This window comes from Peromyscus maniculatus, chromosome 19, assembly GCF_049852395.1.
Source record: "Peromyscus maniculatus bairdii isolate BWxNUB_F1_BW_parent chromosome 19, HU_Pman_BW_mat_3.1, whole genome shotgun sequence".
NCBI lineage: Eukaryota > Metazoa > Chordata > Mammalia > Rodentia > Cricetidae > Peromyscus > Peromyscus maniculatus.
The window spans coordinates 24,034,760-24,056,247 of NC_134870.1; the positions used below are offsets into that span (position 1 = coordinate 24,034,760).

At 48.5% G+C, this 21,488-nt stretch overlaps 1 protein-coding gene across 5 annotated transcripts; it reads right to left on the reverse strand.

The window, feature by feature from the left end:
* Nucleotides 1-11,704: 11,704 nt before the first annotated feature.
* Nucleotides 11,705-16,037, reverse strand: LOC143269540 (uncharacterized). 5 transcript variants are annotated; one of them, XM_076554902.1, is made up of 3 exons: nucleotides 14,472-16,037; nucleotides 13,201-13,645; nucleotides 11,705-12,910 (listed from the first exon to the last, which is right to left on the reverse strand). In XM_076554902.1, the coding sequence occupies exon 1, from the start codon at nucleotides 14,990-14,992 to the stop codon at nucleotides 14,645-14,647; it is 348 nt and encodes a 115-aa protein (XP_076411017.1). In that variant the 5' UTR covers nucleotides 14,993-16,037; the 3' UTR covers nucleotides 11,705-12,910; nucleotides 13,201-13,645; nucleotides 14,472-14,644. The 5 variants fall into 5 exon arrangements, with proteins under 5 accessions (XP_076411017.1, XP_076411015.1, XP_076411016.1 ...); XM_076554900.1 differs by having other exon boundaries at nucleotides 14,472-14,941; XM_076554901.1 differs by having other exon boundaries at nucleotides 11,705-13,645.
* Nucleotides 16,038-21,488: the final 5,451 nt, after the last annotated feature.

Consider the following 21,488-nt stretch of genomic DNA (forward strand, 5'->3'; position numbering starts at 1 on the left):
AATAAATAAATAAAATAAAAAAGAAAAAAAGGAGTGCTTGTTGCATAATCATGAGATCAGAGTTTAGACCCCAGCACCCACAAAAATAAGCAGGTATCCCAGAAGCTCATCTAATTCTAGCTCCATGGAATCTGGTACCTACACACAGCCACACATGCATATGTACAGACATATACACACATAAATAGATGAAATGAATCTTTAATATATATTATGACACTTTCATACATATATGTAAAATGTACTTTGATCATATTCACATACGTCCATTTCCTACTTCCTATAAGTCATTGGAGACATTTTGTATATCTTTATATACATGAACTGTCTTAGTTGCCTTTACTGCTGGAAATGCAGTCACTAGCATCTTTAATAGTAGTCAGATTCTAAAAACAGTCCCAAAAATGATTCAGAAAACATATTCTTTAAATTCTATTCTTTGAGAACCACTCTTGATCTGTATTATATTTTGTTTTCCAGAGAAACAGAACCCATAGTCTAAACAGAGATGCACACACAAAGAAATGTCTTATAGGAATCGACTAGTGCAATTATGTGGCATAAGACATCCCATAATGTGCTGTGTGCAAGGCGGAGAAGCAGGAAGGCTGGGGTTATAATTCAGCCTGAGCCTGAAGATCTGAGAACCAGGGGCCTGATGGTTTAGCCTTAGTCCGAATGCCTGGGAAGCAGCAGTACCAATGTGCAAGGCCAGATATCTCCACTTGGGCAAAGAGAATGAATCTGCCCTTCCTCCACCATTTTCTCCTAGTCAACCCATGGATGGACTGGATGCCCAGTTACCCAGGAGAGACCACTGGGTGCTCTCAGTTCTGAAACACCTCCATAGACACTCCTGGCAATAATACGTTGCCCTTAGTCCAGGCATGTTTACACATAAAATTAACCATCACAGACAACAATAATCATATCTGACTCAGAGGACAAAAGCCTATGGTGATTACAGCTCTGGAGCACCATTCAGGAGCAAGGATGCGAGCTTCCTTCAGCCATGTCGTGTGGTCACTGTTGGTATTTCTCAGTGTTCTGTTAGGAGGCTCCCTTGTCATGAGAATACTCTGAGATGCCGAGTTGTCTAGTTAATCAAGGGGCAGCTCCACAGAGAAGCCAATCCACAGCAGTCTACTCATCTCTTTTAGATGTTAAGCCATAGGGCAAAGCCCTACTTTGGATAAATAGTATGAAAAAAGGTCACAGGGCAACTTTTTAAAATCATGCCATACTATGTCACTGGGGGAAACATAACAAGTGCCTGAGTCCGTGGCCAAGGTTACCTCAGCAACCCATTCCCTCCATTAGCCAGTGAACTTCAGAGGTACAAATACCAGAGATCAAGGCTTTCTTCTGCTGCATCGTAATCCCAGAGCAACGCTCTCTGAAGATGTCAGTCCTTTGATTTCTGTCTGCCACTACTGAAAAATGCTTTCCTAAGACATGGATTTCATGATCTGAAAGGGTAATTATACCAGGGCCCCATGAGAGCAAGGCCTAGACCCAAGTTCAGGAGCCTGGCCTCTTGCACAGCCACTGAGCCGGCACATTTCCCGGCAAGGCTTGGCACTCTCAGGAAGGGGGCGGGACAAAGTTACTGAGGTAATGCAGGATCGAGGACAGAATGGTTATGGTTTACCTCAACGAATCCTGTCCATGAACCAGGAAGTTAGGTGGGTCCCAAAGAGAAGTGGTTCACACACATAATCCCAGCACTCAAGAGGTTGAGGCCGAAGGATCACTGTCAGTTTGAGGCCAACCTGGTTGCAGAGTAAGACCTTATTTCAAACAAAACAAAAACCCCAAATCGCCTTTTTTTTTTTTTTTGAGACAAGGTTTCTCTGTGTAGCCCTGGCTGTCCTGGAACCCACTCTGTAGATCAGGCTGGCCTTGAACTCAGAGATCTGCCTGCCTCTGCCTCCCAAGGGCTGGGCTTAAAGGTGTATGCTGCCACACCCATCTACCTTTTTTTTTCTTTGAAACTCCCAAATACCAATATCCACACAGAAGGAGCATAGCTAAGCAGGCTGGAGGTTCTTTGGGGAAGGAGACTATTTTAGGCACATTGGATTTTTTTTCAATGCCTTCCAGAATTTCTAGTACTTAGCAATTACATACTAAATACCTGTTTAATAAGTTAATACTGTGTTGCCATTGATGTTGTATGGGCTGGTTTATTTTAATTTATTCCAATTGAAACAAGAAACCATGAGGTGGCCACATGCATGGAAGGATGGCTTTTGAGCAACGCCACATTTATAAACCTCTTCAAGAGGTCTTTACATTTCTGAATTTCCACTTCTTTAATGAAATGGTTCTGTGAGAAAATCGTATCCCCTGGCTTCATTGCAGCTCCAAATCTCTGGGAGCAGGTTTTAGTAAACAAATATAGCTGCTTCCTGGAGGCTAACCCACTGTTCTCTCTCTGTCCCTGTAAGCAGCATGGTGACAAATGTCTGTAGCCCAGGGCTGAAAGGCCCAGGCTGGCTCAGATGCCTCATTCAGAACATGCACCCCAGGCAGTTCTGATGTGGGTGTATCTCCGTTGGCCACTAGCCACAAGAATATTGTGACACAAACCCACCTCTGCATGTCAGTGGCAGACAACAAACCACGTCTCTGCAGATATGTGAAAATTCAGCTTACATAGGCTGCATGGATCCCCAAGATGATGACTGTGCTTTGTTCTCTTTCTCGCCCTCCTTGGACCAGTGTCTTTCTATGGGCTGTTCTCCTATTTGAGAAGGAGAGAGATTTAAGACAGTAAGCCTGCCCCTCAAGCACACAGCCTCTGCTCACAATTTGTATACCCCTCCTATACCATTTGTCCAAGAAAGTACCCTGGCCCAGGGCAGAGTCAATGTAGAAAAAATACACTTCTTGCGTGGGATTTTGATGGGGATGTAAATATTTGCTGCACAATGATCTGTCACAAGACAGTACAAAAACTTTGCTGGAGTCTCATCAACCATTAGAGGAGGTGAATGTAAGGCCAAGTTTTTATTTAGTTAGTTATGCAATAAACATTTATGAGTGACTACCAAATGCCAGGCAGACAGGTAATTAGTAATTGTCTGTAAAGAGTCAAGTCCAGAGACACATAAGTAAATAGATAATCACAAGGCCATGTTCTGATATCATATGATAGAAGCGACATAAGAGGTATTGTGAAAATCTAAAACAGTCCAGGGAAGCATAAGTAATGCTCTCTATGAGCCAGAGATGATAAATTATCTGAAAAATGTAGGAGATACAAGAATCAGATTGTAAAATGTTCTATTACTCACTGAAGAAGATAGCTGCAAGTGAGTCCTGCCAAGTTCTGGACTTACCAGCTGTGAGGGCATCAGTGACTGGAGAAGTCTAAACCATGACTTTTATTGGCTCAGCCTGGAGCACCTATCCAGCTCTGGGTCACTTCAAGATGCTGGTAAAATTAAGAAATGCACTGCTTTATACAATCATATCAAGAAATTATGCATTTTATGTGTCCATTTTAATATCCAAAAATGTATATAAACATTAACGAAACCTCTGCATTCCTAGCCCCAAACAATATTTGCCTTGGAGAGGGAGGGACAGGGTCTTGGGATGATGTGCTACAGAAAGTGATTTGGGGTTTATTTGTACTATTTGAAGCAGTCTTCCTCACTTCAGTAGAAACCTCCAAACAATAAGAGCCTTGAAATAAAAGGCTGGCAGGAGGGCAAAGGGGCGTGTGATGGCTTTGGGAGTGTACAGATGTGGCTGAACTGTCACATCTTAGGAGAAGAGAGAGGAGGAGCTTGGATAAACTAACAACATGACTGCTCCAAGGTGTGGATAAGGGGAAGGTTTTTATTGTAGATATGAGAAAGAACAGTCAGAGGCATCTAGAGGAGTCCAGAGCAGAGAGAGAAAGGAGCGGACGGACATGGCTGGCAGTCTGGAGTCAAGGAGGGAGAGAGAGAGAGAGGGAGGGAGGGAGAGAGAATAGCCAACATTGCAGGGTTATAAGGAGAATGAGTCACTGTGGGGAGGGAAGCCTGTGAGCAAGGGAAGCTTAGTGTAGGGGGTGAGAAGAGCCTGGATGCTAGTGGGGGCTCTGAAACATCTAACAAGAGCCTGGAGGCCAGCGGGCACTTTGGTATGCTAATAGCCATTTGTCCCTTAGGGGAATGGCTCCTTTGGGGGTAGGGGACCTACTGGCTTCCCGAGTTCCTGAGGAATGCTGGCAGGGCTAAAAGCCACAAGGCCTTTGCTTTAAGATGCCAGGCTTAATCCCAGCACTCTGGAGGCAGGCAGATTTCTGAGTTTGAGGCCAGCCTGGTCCTACAGAGAGAGAGTTTCAGGGCAGCCAGAAAAGTTCTGTTTTGGAAAACAAAACAGATGCCAGGCTTTTGTCTCAGGTCACAGGTCACGAGTGGAAGAAGAAGTCAGCCATCTTGGAAGTCTACCACCTTTATTACCTGGTAACAGCTGCTCCCTTGTCTGTCTACCTACCAGAGAATCTGTCTCCCAGTGACTCAATTATATGGAAGACTCTGCTGTTCTCCAAGAAAGGTTAAGCATGAAAAAGAAGGTTGTGCCGGGCAGTGGTGCCACAGCTGGGCGGTGGTGGCGCACGCCTTTAATCCCAGCACTCGGTAGGCAGAAGCAGGCAGATCTCTGTGAGTTCGAGGCCAGCCTGGTCTACAGAGTGAGTCCCAAAGAAAGGCTCCAAAGCTACACAGAGAAACAAAAACAAAAACAAAAGAAGCTTGTGGGAGAAGGTGGAGATCTCTGCGGAGATGTTTGTTCTGAGAGCCAAGAGGAGAAGGTGCCCAATACAAATCTTAGGCCGGAACTGAGGTTGCATTTCTCTGCCGGGAAAGGCTTCCACAGATTCATTGCACCTGTGTAACAGAAGCCAGCCCACAGACAAAGGATGCTTAGTGTTCACAACTTACCTCAGGAGAGGCAGCCCAGTAGGCATGGTTCCATGCTGGGCACTAGGATTCGAACCCACAGATGGTTCTAATACACCTTGGCCCCTCGTTTCGTTACCTAGAATGACACTGTGTGACTTGTTAGAGAGACTGTAATGTTTACACATTGATTCGGAAACACTGGTGGTCCTTGGTGCACAGGTCTCACCTGGGAAAGGATCGCTGGCATGGAGACAAGGGAGTCCAACCATCCTCACAGCTGAGGTCCTGTTTGGCCAGAACCTCAGCTCCCCCAAACCCACACTTGGTCCTGACCTCCAGAGCTCTGTCTCTTCACCTGCCTGCACCCTTCCCTTCGATCTGCTTCAAGGTTTGGGGGTTGTTATCACCACAGGCAGTGAGGCTGAGCACCCAGTCGGGCTGTCAACCTTGACGGCAGTAACGTTCTGATTCCCTGGGGAACAGAGTCTGCACCTGGCCCTTCAGCAAAGGAGCAAAGGAGGACAAAAGAGCCTTTCACTGAGAGTCTGAAAAGGGGCCGCCCGGGACCGGGGCACTTCCCTCTCCCACAACAAAAGCCGTAAACTGAAGCCCACCTTCCGCCTAACCACCAGCCCTCCTGGAAAACTCGCCTTCCCTTTGTCTCTTTGTGTTCCACAGCTCCTGGGACTGGACTGTTCAAAGGAGGATTTGGCCTGGTCCTTCACACGGCAAAGGGAAAGTGCTGACTGTGAATTCTTTGACTCGCCCCCCACCCCCACCCCCACCCCCACCCCTGAGGCAGAGCTCACAGCCGGGGCTGCAGAATCCAGACACTTCAGCAGCATTAGCCAGGCTGGGGGTCCCGGATGACGAGTGCAAGAGCCCCAGACAGGAACCAGCTGCTCCCTCCCCGCACCTCCCCGATTTCTGGGGTGAAAAGGAGGGAGTGGGGGGTAGGGGAGGCATTAGCAGAAGGAAACCCGGAAGGGAGTGGATTGGAGGTGCTGAGGGTGGAAGCACACTTCCAGGGGTGCTGGTTTGGGCTTGCTGGTACCCAACCAAAGTGGTTTGCAGGGCTTGGCTTTGCTGTCTGAATCTGCTGGGAATTTCACCAGGAGCAAGCTACACAGGTCAGAAGCTGTATCTCTTTGCCTCCAGGATTTAGCACAGAGCCTAACCCAAGGACAAATTAGTCCAAGGACAATGGGGGGACATCTTTTGAAAGATAAGTCTGTTTTCCTTCCTTCCTTCCTTCCTTCCTTCCTTCCTTCCTTCCTTCCTTCCTTCCTTCCTTCCTTCCTTCCTTCCTCCATTCCCCCTCCCCCCACCTCTCCCTTCCTTTCTCTGTTTTGAGACAGGGTTTCTCTCTATATCCCTGACTGTCCTTGAACTCAATTTGTAGACCACACTGGTCTCAAACTCTGAGATCCCCCTGCCTCTGCCTCCCAAACGCTGGTATTAAAGGCATGTGCCACCACCACCTGGCCTGGTTTTCATTCTCAGTCTGCAGAAGAGAAACATGGGTGTAGAGATATAAAGAGGTGAATTCAAACTGTAAAGCTTGGCAACAGCAGCGTCACTGAAGGTCAGGCAACAGAAAAGATCTCTAGCATATTTACACAATTCAAAGAATTCTTAGACATTTAACCACCATGGGCCAGAAGATGGAAAGGAAGAAAGATAGATAGGTTAATCAATTAATGAACTATAAAGAACAGAAGACCAGTTCATATTTTAAAAGACATTTCAAACAAAAACTTTAACTCAAATCCCATCAGCTCTCCCGATTGCCCCCACACCCTACCACAAACCCCAAGCAATGGAAACAGCGGTGACTTCTCTCTGTGGACCTCCCTTCCAGCCCAAGGCTTTCTCCCCTTGTGTTAATCCCACCCCTCAGATCTACAGCCAGCACAGGCTCAATGTAAAGAAGCGGCTGGCTCCTTCTTTCCTCTGTGGCTTTTAGACTGACAAGCCTATTTACAGGTGCTGTCTAGACTCGCTGCTGGAGAGGCTGCAGAGACTTGGGTTGCTAGGATTGGAAGGAGGCACTAACAGTGTTTAGTAGATAGTCTCTATGGAGGCTGGTAGACCAGGCAGCACTCAGTGGACTCAGTGAGTATTAAAAAGAGAGAGCATGTGAAATTGGAAAGGAAAAGTGGGGGTGGGTGGGTTGGGGGTGCTAGGAGAGGAGTTGGAGGAGAGGGGATGGGGGCAGATTTGGTCAAAGACATTATATGTGTATATGAAATTCTCAAACAAAAATCCTACAGTGCATAGGATAGGCACCACAATAATAATGACCCAAACCAAAACATCCCTAGCACCAAGGCTGGGAACCTCTGCTATAAGTAGAATTAGGGATTCAGATAACCTTGTAGAGTTAAGAAAATTTAGTAATTTAATTGGAAGTGTAGGTTTTCTGGGCTGGGGGAGGGGGGTGGGTCTCTGAGTTTGAGGCCAGCCTGGTCTACAGAGGGAGTCAGGACAACCAGGACTACACAGAAAAATCCTGTCTCAAAAAAAAAAACAAAAACAAAAACAAAAAAAAAACAAAAAACAAAAAAAGAAAGAAAGAAAATATCATGAATGTAATAAATCAATACAATTAATGTAATTAATGAATATCATAAATATAGTTATTGAATGAATACTGTGAATGTAATCAATGAATACCACAAATGTAATTAATATCATGAGTGTAATTAATGAATATCATGAGTGTAATTTAAAAAATAAATTAAAAAAAAGAACCCCAAGTGTTCTTAACCACTGGGGGGGCACGGGGAGAAGGAAGGAAGAAAGGAAGAAAGGGAGGTGTAGGTTACATACAGAAAAAGAAAGGGAGAGAGGGAGTGGGGATGGGAGGGAGGGATGGAGGGGGGAGGGAGAGGGGAGGGAGGGAAGGAGGAAAAGTAAAATAAAGTTTTGTTCAAGAGCCACCTTTCCAGCTGTATTACAAAATTACAGTAATAAAAACAGCATGGTATTGGTACAAAAATAGACACATTGATCAATGGAGTCAAATTGAAGACCCAAACATAAATTTCACATACCAATCAATACCTGATTTTTGATTAAAAGAAGAAGAAGAAGAAGAAGAAGAAGAAGAAGAAGAAGAAGAAGAAGAAGAAGAAGAAGAAGAAGAAGAAGCCGCCAGAAATACACCCTGGAAAAAAAAGACAGCATCTTCAATAAATGATGCTGGTCAAACTGGATGTCTTCATGTAGAAGAATGTAAATAGATCCATACTTATCATCATGCACAAAACTCAAGTCCAAATGGATCGAAGACCTCAACATAAAGCCAGATACACTGAACCTGACAGGAGAGAAAGTGTCTTGAACTCATGGGCACAGAGAACACTTCCTGAACAGAACACCAACAGCACATACGCTAAGATCAATAATCGATAAATGGGACCTCGTGAAACCAAGAAGCTTCTGCATGACCAAGAACACTCATTTGGACAAACTGGCAGCTTAGGAAAAGATCTTCACCAACACTACATCCAACAGAGGGCTAATATGCCAAATAAAGAACCAAGAAACTGGATATCAAGAAAACAAACAACCCAATTAAAAATCAAGTGCAGCCCAGGCAATGGTGGTACACTCTTTCAATCCCAGCACTGGGGAAGAAGAGTCTTCAATTTCAAACCCAGGACAAACAGCTGACATGCCTATTTAACACATCAAAGCAGACCCGGCCTCCAGGTTCTCCCAGCATCACTTAGTCCCTACCTATTACAGGGTATGGCTGGCATACCCTACTCTCTACCCAGAACTCTCCAGCCCAGGGGCTGGGCAGCTCTTCCTCCCTGTATAATCCAGACTTTTTTTTGGTTACCTCTGACCTCCTGACTGCTGCACCTGGTTCCCCTCCCCCTCTCCCCACATGGCCCAGCTCAGTCTGGTCATGTCCACTCCGTACTCTCCCAGAGGTCCCTACAGCTGGCTATGCTCTCCCACGTGTCTACAGTTTGCAGGTAAATGAATGGAACTAGAAAATATCATCAATGATCACCAAGCTACAATCCGTAGAACCACAAAGGTTAGAAGTTGAGTATAATATAAGGGACTAGGGGTACAGATCATGTTAGGAAAGGGAAATAGGAAAGTTATGGATAGATGAGGTGGGTTGGAATGGGAGAATCAAATGGGGAGGGTAGAGGGGCATGAGGGAGAGAATACTGGGACAGACAGATAAAATTCAGGACTATCTTTGGGTTTCTGTTGCTGTGAAGAGACCATGGCAACTCTTATAAAGGAAGCATTTAATTGGAATGGCTCGCTTACAGTTCAGAGGTTTAGTCCATTATCGTCAATGCCAGGAAGCAAGGCAGCATGCAGACAGACATGAGAGTTCTTGCAATGTGACCTTCAGGCAACAGGAAGTGGTCTGAGACATTGGGCATGGCTTGAGAATATATGAGCCCTCAAAGCCCACCCCACAGTGACACACTTCCTCCAACAAGGCCATGCTTACTCCAACAAAGCCACACCTCCTAATAGTGCCACTCTCATGAGCTTATGGGGGCCAATTACATTCAAACCACCACAAGGGCCATTTGAGGGGTAGTATGGGAACCTAATACAGTAGAAGCTTCCTAAAACATATACATATATGAAGGTGATCTAAATGAAATCACTAAATGATGGGGAAGACAGAGCTGGCTATCTCTTGTAGCCAAATGAAGCTTCCAGTACACAATTAGATTATATCTAATTGAGTTGTTGGCCAAAGGGGTCCCATGGGAATCATCAAACAACTCAGACTGTTGCTAAAACTATAGGTTGTTCTCCACAAACTGGTCCTGTTGCTGAAGACAGCACCTACACAACTCAATGAACACGGAGAAGGAGAAATTGAGCTGGTACCTACATAGAGCCGTCACCCCTACCCTACAGTCTATCCATCTTTGGGACAGGAAGGTACTCTGCATGTTCTCAAAAGAGAAGCATAAACTCCAAGCCAGCCACAAACTCTTTGATCTACAATGGGAGCCTGTCTGCAAGATATGCTAGGGTGATGGTGGCACAAAGCTTGTGGGAGTGACCAACCAATATCTGATTTAACTTAAGGTCCACTCCATGAGATGGAACCCATACCCAGTGCTGCTTGGATAGCTGAGAACTAGAGATTAGACAGCCTAGGAACCTAGGGTAAAACCAAATACTAGTATTCTAAAAAAAAAAAAAAAAGAAAGAAAAGTAACAGTAAAATGACTCCTAATGACATTCTGCTATACTCAACTCACAGTGTGCTGTGGAATAGTCCTTCTGTACACTGTGGTTATGTATTGCTATCTTTGGTTAATAAAGAACTGACTGAAAAAAAAAAAGAACTGACTGGCCTATAGCCAGGCATGAAGTATAGATGGGACAGCCATACTAAGGATGCTTGGATGAAGAAGGACAGAAGTCCCCAGCAAAGAAGTGAAGACCCAGAAAGAAGTGAAATGAGCAAGCTGTACTGAGAAAAGGTACCAAGCCATGTGGCAGAGCATAGATAAGAAATATGGGTTAATTTAAATGTGAGAGTTAGCTATTAACAAGCCTGAATTATGGCCAAGCATTTATAATTAATATAAGCCTCAGTGTGTTTATTTAGGAGCTGCTGGTGGGACAGAAAGTTCCACCTACATTGGTGCCTTGTTCAGCCATCATCATCAGTGAAGCTTTCTCCTGCAGCAGATGGGAACAAATACAGAGACCCACAGACAGACATTATGCAGAGAGTGAGAGACTTTAGAACACTCTTCCTAAAGTGGGATGCCGCTATCAAATTCCTCCCCTCAGGGCTCAGGAAACCCTGTGGAAGAAGAGGCAGAAGGAGTATAAGAGCCAGAGGTGATGGAGGACACCAAGAAAACAAGGCCTTCTAAGTCTACATGATCCAAGCTCATATGAACTCACTGAGGCAGCATGTACAGGGCCTGCAAGGGTCTGCACCAGGTCCTCTGTGTATATAATATGGCCTCCAGTTTAGGGTTTTTATGGCATTCCTGACTATGTCAAACAGTCGGTCTCTGATTCTTTTTTTTTTTTTTTTGTTCCGAGACAGAGTTTCTTCATGTAATTTTGGTGCCTGTCCTGAATCTCGCTCTGTAGACCAGGCTGGCCTCGAACTCACAGAGATCCACCTCGCTCTGCCTCCCGAGTGCTGGGATTAAAGCTGCCCAGCTAGGTCTCTGATTCTTGTACCTTCACTTGGGCTCTTTTCCTTCTGTTTGTCTTGTCCAACCCCAATGTTACAGTTTTTGTTTTATCTTTTATGTTATTATTATTCCTTAGAAGACCATTTTCTAATGAGAGACAGGAAGGGAGAGGATCTAGATGGGAGGGAAGGTGGGGAGAAACTGGGAGAAGGAGAGGGAGAGGAAACCATGATCAGGATATATCACGTGAGGAAAAAAAAATCCATTTTCCAAGCGGGGGGGCAGGGAGGGAAGAGCTAGGTCTCAGAAGCAAGCCCCTGGTAAGCCACCTAGCTGCTCAGATGGAGCCTAGCAAAGGAAGAGGCCTTGATATGTAATGAACCCCAAGGTGGTGTTGAAAGGCTAGTGAATCAGCTCCAAGCTATGGGCCCTGAGAGTGTAAATCTACCCCTCAATGAAATGATACAAAGCTTGGGACTTTGGGAATGGTCTTTAGCATTCCCAAATGCTAAAGGTCCCAGCTCTCTAGACTTGGCTTCTCTGGCTTCTGTGGCGATACCCATCGGTACGAGTGAAAGACCCCCGGCTGAGATCTTTCTCCGGGAGAGACCCCAAACCCAAGGAACACACCGAAACCACAGATCAGATGCAAAAGCAAGAGGGTTTATTTAGACCAGGTACCTGGGGCGAAGTCTCTTGGAGGACTTGCGCGCCTTCCTAGGGCAAGGGGGACTTTTTATGGGACCCCAGGGGCAGAGGCGCGGTTACAGAAGCGAGAAGCATAGTTACAGGGTCCCTATTGGTTGTTTCAAAGAAGGCCAGGGTGAACTTGGGGTCATATGTGTGTGGCTGATTTGGCCTTGTCCAGGCCAGCTGCTTATTCCTCAAGGCCAGGGGCCCGCCATAAAATATCAACTGTCTTACTCCCAAGGCTGCTGACCACAGTTATCTTTCTCAAGGCTGGCCATAGCTATCTCTGTCAAGGCCGGGTAGCTGGCTATGGCTGTGAACTCCTGTTTTTCTGATTCCTGCAGAATGGCGTTTCTAAGGCCAAGTTATTGGGGGGGCATAACATCGGCCCAACGCCCCATATCCTCATAATGGAGCGGGGGTCTTTCATTCCCCCATTTTCTTTTGTACCAAATGAAATCTTTCATTTTAGGATGGAGAATAAGGGGTTAGCTCTATCTCTGACTGTCTGAGCCTCTGATATTGTTTGGTTAGGATCAAAGCCTGGGCAACAGAAACCTTATCCTTGATGAATTGCACCAATCTGTTGAGGATGTATGACCCAAACAATAAAATGAGCAGGAGGACGATTAGGGGCCCATAATGGTGGAGACAAGGGTCATAAACCACGGTGACCTTTGGAACTATCTTTTAAATCATTTTTGTTGAGCATGGCTACTTGGAGCTGTCTGAATTGGCCGGTCTCTATAAGGGCTGCAGTCCCTGTATCTACCCCAGCAGCTATTTTGTTTATGGTAATTTTTTTCAGTAACAGGGCCAGCGTCAGGGAAACAGGCTCTCTGGTGATGTCCCTCCTTATGTCAGGAGGACTATTAGGGGGATCAAGGGGACCCCCGGGTGAGTCTTATCTTTAGTGGGTTTGGAGAGCGTTGAACTAGATGTCTCGGTGCCCTCAGCTTCGTCGGGTTTCTTGGCAGCCTTTACATGCGACGTGTGGACCCAAGCCGCTGTCCCGTCAACCTCGGCTCTAGGTTCCTAGATTGAGGGCGTCGGACCCAGACAGAGTCCCCAATCTTGAATGGATGAGGCACCACCGGGCGGTTCAGTTGTTTTCGGCAGGCAGGGGTTTTTATACCGTCTTTTGCATCAGTTGGAGGGCTAGTGGCAAAAGAGGAGATATCAGAGTAAAGGAAATTTACAATTGGTGGGGGAGCCCCATACATGATCTCGAACGGGGTTAGGCCATGAGGCCCAGGAGTGTTCCGGGCTCGGTAAAGGGCTAGGGGGAGTAGGAGCACCCAATCTCTAGTGCCAGTTGCAAGCGTTAATTTGGTTAAAGTCTCCTTAATGGTTTTATTTGTACGTTCTACCTGTCCTGAGCTCTGGGGGCTGTATGCACAATGAAGTTTCCAATCGATCCCCCGTAGCCTGGCCACCTCCTGACTTACCTGGGAGACGAAGGCGGGCCCATTGTCTGACCCCAATATCTGGGGTATTCCATACCTGGGAAAGATGTCATCTAGGAGTTTTTTTTTTGGTTACCACGTTAGCGGTCTTTTTCTTGGTAGGCAAGGCCTCTGTCCATCTATGATGTAAGCTTGTCGCTCGGGGCTCCATTCCGCCCCCATTTTCTTTTGTTAGTTCCTGGTCCTCCGGGCTTCCGCCATCCGGAGGGCCTGGGTCAGCGCGATCAGCTCTGCCTTTTGGGCCGATGTTCCAGGTAGCAGTGGTGAGGTCCAAACTATCTCCGATTCGGTGGTGACGGCTGCTCCGGCCCTCCGTTCTCCTTCTTGGAGGAAGCTGCTCCCATCCGTGAGCCAGGCAGCAGGGTTGCGGGGTTGAGGGAGACAACTGGTCTGAACATCACTCGGTCTGGGGGCTGCTGGACCAGAGCTTTCACCGCATGGGAGGATAACACAGTTAATGGCTGTCCCAAAGTCAGTTTCCCTGCATCCTTGAGCAAAAGAGCAATAGCGGCTACCCCGCGCAGACAGGGGGCCGGGCCATCCTGCAGCTACCGGGCTTTTATGGCCCCAGTCTCTGTACCAGCATTCCTTTTGCAAAGCCTGAGTTCTCGTCCACGAACAGTTTAAAGGGCTAGGACTTGTAGGGGGGGTCCCTTTGGGTCCTGTCCAGATGTCAGCTGAACCTTTTTCTCGGTGGTCCTTTGATACCTCCTGTTACCTGTGGCCCCCTGGACCAAAGCTGTGCGGTCATTGAGAGAGCCTCCGGTATGGGTCAGGACTGAATGTTGAGCCCCGGTGTCCACTAGGAAGGTCACTGGCTGCCCCCCCAATCTTGAGAGTTATCCTAGGTCGGGGGGAGGGGGTCTCCTGGCCTTGACCTCCCCAATCTTCCAGATTGAGGACCCTTGGCTTAGGTCTCCGAGACCCTTGAGGCTTTTTTTTTTTGATCAGTCACGAGCCCAATGTCCTCTCTGTTTACAGTAAGCACTTTGTCTTTGTCAAGCAGTGTCCTTTTTTGATCTCCCGTCCTAACTTCCTAACTCCCTCTCTGACCTGTCCCTGAGACCTTACAGTGGCCAGGACTTTTTTTTGTTTGTTTTTTTTTTTTTCTCTCCCTCTGTGTCTCTCTAAGTCCTTTTTTTAAAAACGCGCTGCCGGCGTCTCTTTCTGGTAACCTGAGCCCAATCGGTAGGGGGTTAGAGCCCCTGGAGACCCGCTAAGAGCAACTGGCCAGAGATGTAGGTGTTCCCTACCTTCGCTGCTTTGTCCCGCCTTCCTCGTAGGCGACCGGCAATTGGGGAGGAAGCAGGAACTCATCCTCCGCTGTTTGGGGGCCGCTGCAGGAGCCGCCGGTCCCTCCGGCGCTGTCGGGGGGGTTGTAACACTCGGGGCGGGGTGACTCGGCGTCCATGGGTGACGCCGCCCCCTAGTCACCTTCCCCATATTGGGCCGGAGCCGGTCGTGGCACATCGCTGCGGGTCGCCGGCCAGGGGGCGGTCCCTCGCCGACCCCATCCCCGGCCCCGCCTGCGTGCCCCTGCCACATCCCGTGTCCGCCTGCGCCGCCGCTGCCGACTGTGCCGCTCGGCCGCCCATCGCGCTATCCACCGCCCCTCCGAGCGAGAGGCTGTGGGGCGCTGCCGCCGCAGGCTCTCCGCCGCCCGGGTCTCGGCCGGCCGCGCCTGGGGCTGCCGCGCGCCGCCGGAGGGCAGGTCCGAGCCCGAGTAGGCGCGGGTGCGGCCGTTGGCGGCGGGGCCACTCTGCTTGGCGCCCATGTCCGCGCCGCCCCAGGCCCCCGCGACCGCACCGCGGCCGCGCGGACGGGAGGAGGCGCGGGGAAACCCCGGCGCCCTCCGCCGCCGCCATCACCGCTGACGGCCTGCGGGGACTGGGCAGGGGGCGTCCCGGCGCCCTAGCTTCCCGGCGGCCCCGCCTGCGCGTTCTCTTCTCCCGCACCCGCTTGCAAGCCTGCCCGCGCGCCCGCCTGCGCCGGAGCAGCGGCCCGCGGGGAGAGGAAAAGACTCGCTGGTGTGGGGTTAGGGAGGAACAGGGAGTGGGAGGGATCCGCCGATCTGGCTTCCTCGGCCCCGGGATTCGGCGAGCGCTGCTGCCGCCGGGGGGCTGAGGGGAAGAGAAACGGCTTAACCTATGGGGGAGGTTCTGTTGTCAGGAGTCTCCACATGGCAATGTATGGGACCTGGTCCGGGTGGCCATGGGGACTGGAAGCAAAAATTTTTCCCTCCACCTGTGAAATAAGACTGAGGTTAAAGGTTTCCTGACGAGGCCATCCTACATCCATTTTAACCCAATCGGCCTCGCAAAGAGTGATCTATTTTTTTTTTTCTTGATTACGACTCCTTTGTTGTTGGCTCGTGTCTTTCTTTACGTCTGACCAGTGTTTAAGCATGAGGCTCAAGGGGGTGATGACAGTCTGTCCTATGGCTGTTTTTAAGAGGAGAACGGTTAAACAGAAAACAAAAAAAAACGACAGACCAATATAAATAAGACTAACACTCGCTGCGCGGCTTCAGTTCCAAACCGAAAGCAAAACCAGAAAAACCGTGCCCCCAGAGGGGTCTTCAGACCGTGCCACAGAGGGCACTTCAGATGAACCGTGGAACGTCTTCCAGGTTCCCAGATTCCCCTAGGACGTCTCCCAGGGTTCAGTGGCGAAGTCCAGACCCGTCGGTCCCCCCTTTCAGATCCACTGACACAGACAGATTATCAGACGCAGGCGCGGAGACAAACAAACAACATTTAACACTCAGACAAACAGACAACCCTCAGACTGGACAGGGATGACATAAACCAAGGCCGGCCGGCTTACCTCCTGATGGTGGGTCGGTGGTCCCAGGGAGGGGTCTCAATCCCCGTACGGGCCACCAAATGAAAGACCCCCGGCTGAGATCTTTCTCCGGGAGAGACCCCAAACCCAAGGAACACACCGAAACCACAGATCAGATGCAAAAGCAAGAGGGTTTATTTAGACCAGGTACCTGGGGCGAAGTCTCTTGGAGGACTTGCGCGCCTTCCTAGGGCAAGGGGGACTTTTTATGGGACCCCAGGGGCAGAGGCGCGGTTACAGAAGCGAGAAGCATAGTTACAGGGTCCCTATTGGTTGTTTCAAAGAAGGCCAGGGTGAACTTGGGGTCATATGTGTGTGGCTGATTTGGCCTTGTCCAGGCCAGCTGCTTATTCCTCAAGGCCAGGGGCCCGCCATAAAATATCAACTGTCTTACTCCCAAGGCTGCTGACCACAGTTATCTTTCTCAAGGCTGGCCATAGCTATCTCTGTCAAGGCCGGGTAGCTGGCTATGGCTGTGAACTCCTGTTTTTCTGATTCCTGCAGAATGGCGTTTCTAAGGCCAAGTTATTGGGGGGGCATAACATCGGCCCAACGCCCCATATCCTCATAATGGAGCGGGGGTCTTTCACGAGGACTTGGGACTCTGTGCCCTGGCCCCAGTGAGCACTGAACTTCCAGCATTGTTGCTGGGCCCACACAGGCCTGGCCTGGCTGTCAGCACTAGCTGTTGGCCTATTCTCTCAAGAACCTCATGGCCCTCCATCTTCCCAGCCTGCCACAGCTGAAGGACTTCATGGCTGGGTTGGGTCTGCGAGCTTCTGAAGGGACCTCACCAAAGAAAATTCCTCAACGGCATTTCTGCCCAAACAACTGTTCCCCACTTGGTGAGATGTCTGTTTAACTTTTTTATTAGCATGGTAGTATAAGGAATGTTGCCAGGCAGTGGTGGCGCACGCCTTTAATCCCAGCACTCAGGAGTCAGAGGCAGGCAGATCTTTGTGAGTTCGAGGCCAGCCGGGGCTACAGAGCAAGCTCCAGGAAAGGCGCAAAGCTACACAGAGAAACCCTGTCTCAAAAAAATAAATAAATAAATAAATAAAAATAAATGCTATAAGGAATGTTTGTGTGTAAATAAACAGAGCATAATCAAAAGACAAATCTTTTGTGGACATCCTAATTGCCGAGCACCTTACAGACTGTAGACGGTGTTCTCCGCAGTTGAACTCTGGCAGGATGTGAGGAGTCGTACAGAATACCAGGATGGAGCCGACCCTCCCTGTCGTCATTATTTGATGATTAGAATCACAGCTCTCATGCCGAACAGAGACGGTTTTGTAGCCACACAACCATCTCCCCAGTGGGAGCATCCACGGGGCCCTGCCCCCAGTGAACTGTTTCCCCTTTTCAAAGCTTTCCAAGAGTCCGTGAAAAAGAAACATTCATTCAGGTTGAATTGCCTTGACTCTGGCTTTCGAGCTGTTTTTATTTTATTCAGACTTTCATGGTCCATCATTAGATAATTATATTTGTACAAAGGGAATGGAGTAAAATGTCCTTCCACATCCGTTCCCCACTTCTGTCTCCATCCTCCATCAGGACTTCCTTCCTTTTCCATAGCCACACGCCAGTAAGATTAATATGCCACGAGAGCCACCTTCCCACAATGCATCAGCCTGTGAAATAAGGGCAGAAGGAAGACTAAAAGAGAACAGGATGAATAGCAGTGAAGCTTAAGCGCCTGAGAATTTCCAGGAAATATTTATGAGCTGATTTAAATACTAATGAGCTGGTGGCCTGACAGCAGAGAAAAGACTACCGGCCAGGAACGCGAAACCTGGGCCGGGCCACGGCTGCCCTTGTGTACAGAAGCTGTAGAGGAAAAGGCTGCACTGCAAGCCGCCTGCCTTCCCAGATGCTGTTAAGTGAGAAACTGACATTTCCCCACTGCTCTCGATTTTTTAAATTGCCACTGTAGTACTTACTAATCTATTTGAATCCTATCTCCAAAAGGTCGTCTGAGTCCTGGATGTAAACTCCACTTCATGCCGACCTAAATGGGTTGAGGAAAGGACTCTGTCCATTTGCTTTTTGCTGCCCTTATTCAAAATCCACCAAATAGCCTCTTCCGGCGAGTCCCTGGGCAGCAGCAGTCTCCAGAGTGCGGTAAGAGGCTACTTATCTGCAAATTCTCCTGTCCCGGCCTGACTGCAGAAAAACACTTCAGTTGCCAGTGGGTTGGAAAAGATAAAACACTTGCTATTACAATAAAACAGATTTAACTTCCAAAGAGCTTTTTACATGCATGGCCTTGGGCGTTGACAATCTGCTGACTTGATCTAGAATAAACAACTGGCGTTTCTTTTGCTGTGTGTTTCTAAATCGTTCCAAAGGTCCACACACAGGATTGTTGTAGGATTTATTCAGCTGGGGTTCCCCCTGGCCCCCCCCCCCCGAGGGGTGAGGGAGGGGTAGGTGGGTAGGGGAGAGCTTCTTTTGTCCATTATGGGGATGTTAAGTAAGGCAGAAAGAAAAACAGGGCAAACAACTCAGAGAATCTGTGAGAAAGTAGATACCTTTAGATTTGGGGAGTTTTATGTCCCCCAAAGAGAAGAGCAGACACTCTGGTCCCATCCTCAGATTCCCCTGACCCTACACATCTGGTTGTCTGCACATCTGGACTATGCACATAGGTGGGCTGTGTGCCCCAGGATAAGCAGGTCTGAGGGGCGTGGGTGGGGCATGCACCTCAGGTAGAAACATAAAGAGATACCGAATAGGCAGCGATTGACAGATACTCTCTTTTTTTTTTTTGAATGCATTTTACTTTTCTTTTCAAACATGAATTTAAGTTAGCATATAAAGTAATGGATTTCATTATGGCATTTTATACATACATTATTAAACTTGGTTCTAATTCCCCTATTTTTTTATTAGTTCTTTGAGGATTTCAAGCCATTCATATAATGAGTTTTGATACTGTTAACCTTTCCTCCCCCACTCTCCCCTATCCACCCCCTCCCCCTCCCCCCACCCCCTTCCCCACCCCCGGTTGTTTTGGGTTTTGTTGTTTTGACAGAGTCTCACTATGCCACCCTGGCTGTCTGGAACTCATTATGTAGATCAGGCTGGCCTCAAACTCACAGAGATCTGCCTGCGTCCGTCTCCCAAGTGCCGGCATTGTTAAGTCTCAAACCCAGGACAAATGGCTAACTGAGGTGCTGTGAGAGCTAAAGTTATGTTTTACGTTTTAATTACTGTGTCTAAGAGAACCATAAAACAAAAATGCCTCTAAATTGTAAGCCCCTTGCCCAAGGACAGATAATTTCTGGAATGCTGGGGGCTGTTGTTTATGTAAGATAACAAGCCACGTGTTTTCACTCTAAACAAGTTTGGTCCCACTGCACTGGGTGTGCTTGATCACATGTAGGCGGGAGGTACGCAAGCAGGAAGTATGTCAGGATATATACTTGCCCCTGATTGGATCTGATGGGAAATAGGCAGCCTTATGGGTTTGTCTTTGTAAGCCTCCACAAAATGTGACTTGTTGTGGGACATTTGAACTCTTTGTGTGAAGGTGTGTCTCTGTCCTTCCTTGCCTGCCCAAGGCACCTTCTGATTGGTTTAATAAAGAGCTGAATAGCCAATAGCTAGGCAGGAGAGGATAGGTGGGATTTCTAGGGAGAGAGAGGAGCAGGCGATGAATCTAGGTTCAAAGAGACACCATGGAGTCTCCACCAAGTCAGACATACAAATACAAAATGGAGGAGAGGTAAAAAAGCCACGTGGCAGAATGTAGATCAATAGAAACAGGTTGAAGTTGGAAGAGTTAGTTGGGGACACCCCTAAGCTAAAGGCCAAGCTTTCATAATTAATCAGAAGTCTCCATGTTGTTATTTGCTGGCTGGCAGTCCCACAAAGGAAAGTCTGACTACACTCCTCACTCAACCAATATTTCAAATAAAATCAAAACTCAACAATGTCATGGCAATAAGATCATGCACCTCTATATGCAGATTTTAATTTTTTTTCTGAAATAGTTTTTTTTTTCTTCTGAGACAGGGTTTCTGAAGGGTTCACAACACGCCCCCACGGTCGCATATACCGGGCGGACACTTCCGCCTAGCCAATTCCAGGTCAGGATAGGCATTTCCGGGTCAGGGCGTCTCTCGTAACCAGGATACCCGGAGGACCCGGACACCTCCGCCTAGCAAGTTCTGGGTCAAGGTGTCTCACATAACTAGGATCCCTGACATTACATGGCCACGTAAGCGCCCAACGTGACCATGTGATCTACGCACACTAGCACACGCGTGGAGTAGTGACGTGACCTGGCCACGCCCCCAGCCGGTTTTAAAGTGGAGCGCCATGCTTCCCAGTCCTTCTTCTTCTTCTCCACGCACATGTCTCTCCCACAGGCCTGCGCACTCTGTCCCTTTATCTCTAATAAACTCTATAAGTGGATTCTGTCGTGTTTCGTGACGTTTCCTTGCAGGGTAAGAACACAACGAGGCTAAATAACTAACAGTTTCTCCATGTAGTTTTCGTACCTGTCCTGGAACTCACTCTGTAGACCATGCTGGCCTCGAACTCACAGAGATCCGCCTGGCTCTGCCTCCCGACTGCTGGGATTAAAGGCGCCGCCGCAGCCACTGCCTCCGCCCAGCTAGATTTTGAGTATATTGTTGATAGGTTTGCTTCCATTAATGCCGAGAAAGTAAAATTACAGACAATCCTATTTGGGGTGTAAGAAAATGTTTCCCTCATGCACCAGGCAGTGGAAGACACCCCCAGGCCTGCCTGGGTGGACACCATTATGGTGAGCAGATATATGGGAGAGAAATAGAAGCGGACCTGTTCATGTGCTGTGGAAAGAGGCAGAACTTGAAATAAGAAGAAGAAAAGGCAGTGAGGAACAGGATGGTGTGGGTGGCCATCGTGAAGCCTGGGTCTGCAGTCCTACCCCAGCTGGAGTCTGTGTTGACATCTGTGGCCTATGCTGCCACCAAAGGCCACACGGATGCCTGGGGTCCGAGTTACTAGCGGTAGCCATGTTGGTGTCCGAGGGCTGTGTTGCCACGGGGGTCGTGATAAGCTGAGTGGCCTCTACAGCTATCCAGGGCCTTGATGACATCTGGGCCGGAGTTGCTTCCAAGGGTCCTGACTGACTCTTTGGCCCTACAGCAGTCAAGGTCTGAGCTGATGTCGGTGGCTCCTGTTACCACCAAGGGCCATGTGGATACCCGGGGTCTAGTTAGCCACCTGAGATCACGTTGGTGTCCAAGGGCCACGCTGCCACCATCGTGGCATCGTGATTTGGACCATAGTGATTTGGATAGCCTGTACTGCCACCGGGGCCGTGGTGACATCTGTGCCGAAGCTGCTGCCAAGGGCAATGTCTGGGGCCATGGTCCTACTGCAGCTGGAGTCTGTGTTGATCTCCATGGCCCACGTTACCGCAGGGGGCC